The following is a 9,897-nucleotide window of genomic DNA, read 5'->3' on the forward strand; positions in this document are numbered from 1 at the left end:
TGATGTTTTAGAAGCTTTAAAACAAAGTTTTGTTGAAATTAAGTGGAGGTTATGGAAGTTCATAGGTTTTTGAACATGATTCATTTTGAACAAGTTGTTAAATTAGGGGTTTAGTTGATAGAATTTCTAGTTAGAATATATAAAAGGATTGAATTGTAAACTAAATTTTAAGTTTTACATAGTTTGGATTAAGATATAAAAAGCCTTAAATTAGGGTTTAATTATGAATATTGAATAGTTGAGTTAAATATGGTAAGAAATTAAGTAGAAAAGAAGTATGAATTAAGCTAGAAAAGTAAGTAAGCTTAGTTAGAATTAAATTGGAAATAAGTAGGAATTGAATAAAATTTAATTATTATTTTTTTTAATGTTGTAATTAATAGTGAAAATAATTATTATTTTCGTAGCTAACAAGGAAAACGAGGCATCGACATCCAAAGGAAAAGAAAAGATCGTTGAGGAGTAAACGCGTATTCCGGGTTTGTATTACTATAACTTAATCTATTTAATAAATGCTATATTGAAATTGTATTCATGGGACATTTAAAGTAAGGCAAGTAATAACATTTGAAATTAAGTAAGAATATGTGTGAATATTGAATTATATGTGAATTGAAATAATAGATGTTTTGAATTGATTGAATATTTGAAATTTGTTGTGGAAATGAATTCGAAGTTTGAAAAGTAAAATAATACCCTATTAACTTATCGGACTAGATTGGATACAAATGGCATGCCATAGGATTTGTGATGTGATGAGGAGATTTGTAGTTCGGCCAAGAAGATGATTATGTTATTATATGCTTCGGTTTATCCGAAGAGGCATTTAATGCCTTATTGGTGTGTTTGGAAGGATATAATATACTGGTGTGTTATGGAGGATTTGTATTATTCCGGGTTTGTTTAGGTTGGATATTCTGGTGTGTTTGGGTGGAATCCGCGTATCTGTCAGAGTCCGAGCCTTGTTAATAGGGTAAATAATTGAAATGAAAATTTGAAAATGAGATTGATTGATTTGGCACTATTGAAAAGTACGAGAAAGAATGTATGAGGTAAATTATGAATTGAATTAGTATGAAACATATATATATATATATATGAATTTAAGATTTATGAAGTGATATATAAATATGTATATTTAGTTTAAGTGATTTATAAAGCTTATGGTCGATGTTTGAAATTTTATTATTATTAAATAGTTTAATTTATAGTAATACCACTGAGTATGAAATACTCAACAGACTGATTGTTTCCGTCTTGCAGTTGTAGAAGTCAAATCTTGAACCAACATCCAAAATCGGACCGACTTGACAAATTTTGGTGATGTATATTTTCTTTTGGTAATGTGGCATGTACATAGGATGTGTATAAATGTTATTATGTTTTGAATATAAATAGTTAAAAATGTTAGTACTATAGGTCTAAGAATTATAATGAAAGAAGTTTATCCATTTCAATTTAATTAGTACATTGATAAATTTAAATTGATATTAAGTTGATTGAGTTTGATTAGAAGGTATTTAGAATAGAAAATGAGAATGTGAAATGAATTGGTTGAATTGGTTATATTTGGAAATGATATGGTTTTAATTGCGGGGTTTTATGTAAAATAATAAAAATGTCATTTAAATTTATAAAAAAATTCGGAGTATTTTAACGAGTTCCATTTCACTTTTAATACATGTTTTAGACTTCGAAAGTTCATTATAGGGACTTGTTTTTTTTTTCAATTATATTACGAATGTTATTTTATTTATGAATTATTCGTAAGTTGTCTGATATGTTCGGTAATGCCTCGTAACCCTCGCAAGTCAGTGAGTTACACGGGCACTAACACAGGCTGGAACACGACCATGTGTCCCTATTTCGAATGCCCACACAACCTGAGACACGAGCATGTGTCTCAGCCGTGTGACCCTTGTAGTTTGAAAATTTTCATCTTTTCCCGAAAAATTCGAAATGTTTCCGATTTAGTCTCGATTTGTTTCTAATGTGTTTTTAGGGCTCCAAGGGCTTGTATAAGGGACAATATGTATGTTATTGATGGAATTTGCTATGATTGATGTTGTGAAGTAAATGATTTATATTTTTGATAGTTTTGAAATGTAAACTCTAGTAATGCTCCATAACCTTATTCCGGCGACGAATATGGGTTAGGGATGTTACATTATAACCTCACATCTATACATCAACTAAGATTACTCTTCCACTCAGACATTCTATTGAAAGCTTAATTACAAATTATATATTAAAAAAATTTGTTTACAAAAATACTTGCATGAAAACAAGTTCCTAAGATCAATTAAATTTGTACTCTCTTCAATTGGTATACAGTACATAATCAAGCTTTCATTAAATTGGCATTATAGGCTTATAATCTTTTGTTGGTGTAAATGAGACATGCTACTAGAATTATGTTCCATTGGTCTTCTATATGGCATTAAATAAGTAGAGATATTTTTCTCATTTATCTTAACTCAATAGAATTTGAATCTCCTTAAATATGATAATTTGATCATACTTAAATTCTTCGATTCAAAGTTCTCACTTGACTGATATTCATTAACCTCGTATAATTGATGCTCAATATCCAATACCTAGCAAGTTGCTCAATCAAAAAGAAACTTAAATTTGAAACATAATATATTTTTTTAAAATAAAGACACCAAAAAGATTCTTGCCGTTTCATTCAAAAGTTTATTATATATGTGAGAAGAAAAATGTGAAATATGCACAAGTTGGCGTTCTAAGAATTTAAAGGAAATTTCGCATTCATGGGATGTTTGCGGAAGGGGAGAAGAATTAGATAAAGCTATTGTTTACTTATGATTTGGACTACTTGAACATAAATTTTGGACGAATGGTAGCTACTAAAAACCTCAATATGTCAATACTAATTTGTGGGGTGGGGCATATAACTTTTAGACTTTACTCCAAGCCACTAGAATTTGTAACATATCTTGCATGTCGCAATTTCCTTAGCAACAATCATTGAAGAAATTTGTCATCAACTCTTATCAATACTAAAACTTATAATAAAGGAATACTTTAGGTACTAAAATGGGTAAAAAAAAGTAAGTATCAAAATGAGAAAAATAAGTATACTTTAAGGACTAAATCGTGAATTAAGAGTTATTATTATTACTATTGTGATGATGATAATGATGGGGTATCAAACTATAATAGTAGTCATGGATTATGTTAGGTTGGGTTGGATTGAGCTCATAATGGTATTAATACCCTTTATATTAATATCCTACTTATGTTGTAAATAATGTGTAACCCAAATTGCTTTTAAGTTTATTCATATTATGTTTATTTTTGAAAATTATGTTATTTTTAATTTAATATTTAATAATTTAATGTATTTTTATTGAAAATTTGAAAGTCTTCAACTTATTTTCCAATGTCAATCATATTATAGATTATTATAAATTTAATTTATATGTGATGTAAATTACATAATATATTAAATATTAAATAATATATTAAATAATTAAAAATGAGCTTGAATCGAGTTTGAATTTTAAACATTAGTGTCTAAGTCCGAAATAATTTATTAAAACTTATCATTTCTTTTCTCAAATCACTCCAATAGAATTTCGAGCTTTTAATAAACAACACAATCCTTAAAATAATCTAACATATATATAAATATAAGATAAATTATAAAATATATCAAATACCAAATATAAATATGTTATGTACGTTTCATATGTAAACGACTTGGCGTGTTTATTATATTACTTTTGTGCTCGTCATACGCCCACATCGCATTTTTGTATCATTTAAAAAAAAGTTATCAGATTTGAAACTCAGAGATTGAAATCAACCACTCATAATACACTATCATGATATTTAACTCAACCTCAAAAGATATATCTTATTTAGTAAATGGCCAAAGTTAAATATTTAAAGTTGTCAGATGTACAAGTTCGGATCGATCTTTCAATTTAGGAGGCGTGTTTTTATTTTGTCAAATAGTGAGTTAGATAGTGATTTGATATAATTGAACCCTATTTTGATAGATAAAATATTTGTTCATACATACTGCTTCTCTTTTAGGAATATACAGTGCTTTTTTTATATTTACAAATATTTTATTTATATTTATTTTGCAGATTTGATTATTGCCAATTAGTGTAATTTCAAATTTAGACATGTAAATATTATCTGTAGTAAATTCAGAGTAGATGCTGATATTAACATTAAAATGTCCATTATCCGAATTCATTTACTTTGATAGACAATAGATTTAAATTTGAATAACGGATATCTAAATATACTTTACTTTTGAATATATCGTTTATGTGAATTCATCATTAACCTCATTCTTTATTTTTAAACACAAAAAAATTATATTTATTAAATTTAAACATTGAACGAATTTAAATATGTGACATATAATTTAACTAATTTGATTCAAATAATAATTCTCAAATTTAATGTGAATAATAAATGAAACAAATTTAAAGTAAAATTGTATATTCAAATTTTACCAAATTCCAAATATTCAATCCACTGCCACCTCTAAATGTATTTAGTAAGTCGGGCTGCTCTAATTGTAGGTATTCAGTATACCAATTTTCAAGATACAGCATTAACAGCTAGGATGGTTGCTTGATTAAAAATTTAATGTTTCTCCTAAATAAGTTTAATTCTAGATACGAATCTCCGAAACCAAACAAAATTCCAACTTAGTACATTGAACCGTACGTCTTGCAATACGAAATCTTCGAAGAAACCAAGACAAAGATACGATAATCCAATCTTAGGGTACATAAACGTGGATTAACCCAAAACCAAAATCATTTACTGTAAAACATAATTAAAAAAAAAAAAGTCAAAGGAGCCTCCCTAGTTACCAAGAGCAATGATATAACAAAAATCTTGGCTGTCTTTAATAGATAAGGCAAAGGCAATGTCTCTCACGGGATAATCACGTGCCCACCGGTCCTCTTTGTACAGGACATGTTTGAAATATTTTAATACATGAGTGTGTTTATATTGAACAACTGGAGGCAAAAACATGGTCCCATTGTTTGGTAATGGTGTCATTTGAGATAATTTAAATTTTGCAGTGTCTCCATTTAAGGACAAGTTTCCCTTTCACCATGGGGTGTGTGTGTGTTTGGTGGATATTTTTGGGATAATTGGTTCAAATTTATTCTACCAAATTTTAGATTTTAAAACATCCTAATTAAAGATGATGTATGAAAGAGACTTAAGAGTTGAGCCGGTGCACACAAAAAAAGCCGCACGGTAGTGAAGTTAAAGCTGGCTAACCTTTTTATCTTATTTATATGTCGACAACCTTTTTTTTTATTTTCAATTATTTTTCTTTTGGATCAAATTTCATACGGAGCATTTAAACCGTCATGTATAGTGCAATCTAAACTTTCCCTGTGACTTTTAATTCTTTTCTTTTATTGTCTTTTCCTTTTAACAATCATCAAAGGTTTCCAGTATATTTATATTTATAATATCATGTTTCTCAAAACAATGATACATATTCTAGAAAATTAATGTTATTATTATTTTATTAGAGTTAAGAGAAAGAATTATCTAAATTTAAAACTATAATTTGATGTGATCAAAATCTTAAATTATACAAGTTTATTTGCCAAGTGACTTAGTTTATAATGTTATTCTTCCAAACTTTCTACTAACAGTTTAATGTTATTAGTTCTCTTAAAAGTTGTAACGAAATATAGTTTAAAAGTGTAATTACAAAGCATGTGACTGAGTTGACATCACTTATCAATTGATTCTTAATTCAATCGTAAAATTATAAAAAGATCATTTATTTATAAAGTAAGAAATATTACTATGTGGGTGTTTATATCTTTATATTTTATATAAAATTTAGAAAAAATACACCCATAATAAGATTTGAGCATGAAATAATATAAGTTTTAACATCTTAACTTTATCATTTTAACTAAAACCTCATTTTTATTTGTATAATTTTTTTATAAATTCATTTGTTACATAAATCTATTTTCTGCCATTTATAATTTATTGTTTTTAAGTGTGCAGAATTGCTAAAAATATGGGTTTGCTATAGATGGGCGGATTCAACTAGTTATGTTGGTTTAATTATGGTAATTTTGAGTTAGGTCTTTTTTTTTTATTTTCAAATTTTTGAGTCAATTTTGAGTTCAAATTGTTTTGGGTTAGGGTCTTTTTGAATTCAGAATATTTTAGGTTCAAGCCATCAACTTTGACATTGGTATTTTTGTGTTCAAGTCTTTTACGGTTTAGATTATTTTATTATTTTTCTCTAAATTATATTTTCGAGTCTTTAGGTTGAATTTAACAATTAATTAATTAACTAAAGTAAATTAATTGACTAAGATTTATTTAAAATTAATCGTAATTAATAGAATAAATAATAATTATTGTTAAAAATAAATATATAAGATTATAGTTTTAATTTAAAATGAATACCTAGATGAAGCTTTGGCAATTAATACTAAGAAACAAACTTTGAAAACTTTTGAGCCCAAATGTATTATGTTTTGTTTGTTTGAGTTAATAGATTAACAATTTAACCTAGTAATAATAGTATATAATTATAGATCTTAAATGGTAAGATAGTAAAATTTATACATAATGATAGGAGAACAAATATAAGAAAAAGCTATTTATACATAGCGAAAGTAATGAACTTTTAACGCAATTCAAAATGGTATATATATAAGTTATAATATTAAAACAATTTAATACCAATAAATGTGAATGATAAGCCACATTGCATTCTATATAGTAGTTTTGAATCTTGGAGATAACATTGTTGAGAGAAATAACCATAAACTCGAATATGGACCACAAAATGGACATAGAGAATACCAAAAATATATAAAAAATTTAATAATTAAGATTATAGATATTATTTTTACTTTTACTGAAATTATCTTTTTTCTAACAAATAATTAAAAATTAAATTAAATTTAGATAATTTCATATTTGATTTGTTTTGAGTTCGGATTAATTTAAGTTTAGATCATATTTTATTTAAATCATTTTAGTCTCAAATTGAGAAAATCTTATTAATTTTTATTATAAAATTAAATTGAATTGGATAAGAATTGATTGGTATAATTTTCATTCAGAATATATATTTCTATACTGAGATATCATCAAGGATGATAATATTAACGCAAATTCAATGGCTGACTATATTATATATCAAAGATTTAGTTTAACATATGTTTAGTAAATTTAGTGAAGCATGCATGCAATGCGAGGTGAGTGTAAAATTGAAATATACAGATAGGGAGATAGCAAGCTGTAAGCAACAAATTGTATGTCAAAGGGACCAAGGGTTCCAGGAATTTAGGTAGATGTTTGGTCAATTCTTAGCATCTTCACAACTGACAGCTAAAATCGTTGAAGGATTATAGATTAATCCCCCTTCCGTATGGAATGAGCGAAACCATTGAAGCAGCCTGCACTCTTTAATTAATTATATTCGGTAATATTAGTGTGGAGCACGAGACAACACATGTGGGATTTTTATTTTTTATTTATTTATTTTTACTTTCATATATTTTATCTAGTTTAACGTGGACGGGTTTGAAGTTTGAAGTTTTCATGTTTTGAGTTTTGAGCTTTAATTATTTTTTATATAATATAGCAAATATAATAATTGATTTACTAAAATGTTAATGTAGATATTTTTCACAAACTGAAATGAGAGCAAAAGGGAAGCTTGGATAAATAATGATAATGGGAATGTGTAGTCAAAACAACGTGACAATGAAACATTAATACACCTCAAATTAAAATCAAAATGAATGAAACCAAATCACATTCATGAAAATATGCATGCTCTCCTATCCTCTTCACCTTTCAAACCTTTTCCCTTCAAAGTTCCCAAGTTCTTTCATCAATGGCCGACCAACTGTCTAGGGTTAGTAATTCCCACATTAAATATTCTTTTACATATGATAACGTGTCCCATCCATAGATAGACAAAGGAATTGGATTTTTATTTTCTTTTATTGGGAAGGTGAGGTGCAGGAATCCAGACCACATCCCACCCTCTATAAGAAGCCTTTACCATTTCCTCTCATTTCCAACAACATTTTCAGCTTTTTTGCTTTCTATTGTGCCACTCCAAAAGATATCAAAGAGAGAGTAAAACAAAGGAGAGACTTCAACATGAAGATCAGCTTAAGCAGTAGCTCTAGTGGTGCAGCAGCCATGGGAGAGTCCAAGAAGAAGGTTTCATGCAGAAAGCTAGGAGGGTATCTCAGACAACAAAAAGGCAGGCTATACATTATCAGAAGATGTGTGGTTATGCTCCTTTGCTGGCATGACTAAATTTGCTGCAAACTTGGGACTCAAGGATTAATGTCATGAGTCTAAGCATTTTTGCAGCAAATTTAAACTTCTTGTTTTCCGACTGTAAATATAGCAGAAGAGAATCATATGTAGCTTAGGGCTTTAGTGAGGTTCTCCTACCTTTTAGCTGCTTTTTAGACTACAAAGTTTCCTTTGTTAAATCAGATAAAACCTAAACTTATCCATATTTACATTATATATAAAAAGTTTCCATATATTTTATGTATAGTGTTGTTTTCTTTTCTTTTCTTTTTCTTTTTGTCTAAGCTAATATGAAGTTTATGTGTAAGTTTTGTTAAGTCATACGCATAGCTTTACTGAACTGCATGTTTCAAAGTATTGATCAAATGATGGCTGTTTAGGAAAAAACCAGAGAATGAAATAAGAAAAATAAAATTAGGTTAAGAAAGTAAGAAGGTTTTAGGTATTAATACGGTAACCTTAACCATTTCGATCAGACAGTGAAAATGGTTTTAATAGAAGAATTCTTTATATATTTGAACAATGAAAACACTGATCTTTTTAATGAATACGTATCATTTTATTAAGCACACTTTTTATGAACAAGCTTAATATTTCATCAATGATTTTTTCATTACCATCAAGTACATAATCTACCAAAGTTTGGATATTTACTACATGTTGGAAGTGACTTGATCGCTTCCGATAATCATACTAATTAATTATGGTATGGTTTTTACTTACCAAGTTATTTTGAGCTAATTGAACCAAGTCCATGGTAAAGAATGGGTTTGCATACATGATTTTAACTATAATATATATCTTTTTGTTTATGAGAATCTCCCATATCCAGTTACCACATTGGGTTTTGACTAAGTTCAGACAAGTTAAATTAGACCTCAAAACGGAAGACAAAGTTCTCCCAATACTATTTCTCCATTCATAATACTTGAAATCAAAATCTGAGTGAAAGAGTATCGAGTTTCTCACCACTCAACCCAACAAGCATAAGTAACTATAAAAGTTCATACATCAAAGCGAAGCGTCTAATTTTGTCTTGATCATTGTGACTGAATATTGACAATGCTTAAAGGCTATACTTGTGCTTCTTAATGTAATTTACTACTATGTATTGTTTAAGTGTGGTCTTAATTTGTCTTGATTTGTATGATGTAATGTTTAAAATTCTTGTCAAATGCTCATTTGACATACACACGACTCTATCTCTATCTCGATATTGCATATAAAAAAGGCATGATCCAAACTATAAATATGTATATGAATTTCATGAGACAATCAAATGCTTTAGAGGAAATTTGGTGAGACTTTAAAAAGATTTTATACATAGACTTTGGTTGAGACTTACCTATGAATGAGTATTAGAATGACCCTTAGGTAATTTAGGTGACTTGAACCAAGGACATCTATATGCCAAGGAAAATTATTGGATGCTCTTAGGTGCCATGTCAGTATTTGCATATTCAGGAATACCAACAATAAAAACAATTGAAAAAAGAAGATTAATGTTCTCTTTTCTTCATTTCAGAATAAGGTTTGGACAACAAATCAATAGTTGGAAGAAGTAGA

The 9,897-nt window shown here is 27.9% G+C and overlaps 1 protein-coding gene across 1 annotated transcript; it reads left to right on the top strand.

Annotated features, from left to right (window-relative positions):
* Window positions 1–7,851: 7,851 nt before the first annotated feature.
* On the top strand, window positions 7,852–8,558 carry LOC105771319 (small polypeptide DEVIL 3). The gene has a single exon (XM_012592746.2). The coding sequence runs from the start codon at window positions 8,167–8,169 to the stop codon at window positions 8,326–8,328; it is 162 nt and encodes a 53-aa protein (XP_012448200.1). The 5' UTR covers window positions 7,852–8,166; the 3' UTR covers window positions 8,329–8,558.
* Window positions 8,559–9,897: the final 1,339 nt, after the last annotated feature.

The sequence above is a fragment of the Gossypium raimondii genome, chromosome 7 (genome assembly GCF_025698545.1).
Source record: "Gossypium raimondii isolate GPD5lz chromosome 7, ASM2569854v1, whole genome shotgun sequence".
NCBI lineage: Eukaryota > Viridiplantae > Streptophyta > Magnoliopsida > Malvales > Malvaceae > Gossypium > Gossypium raimondii.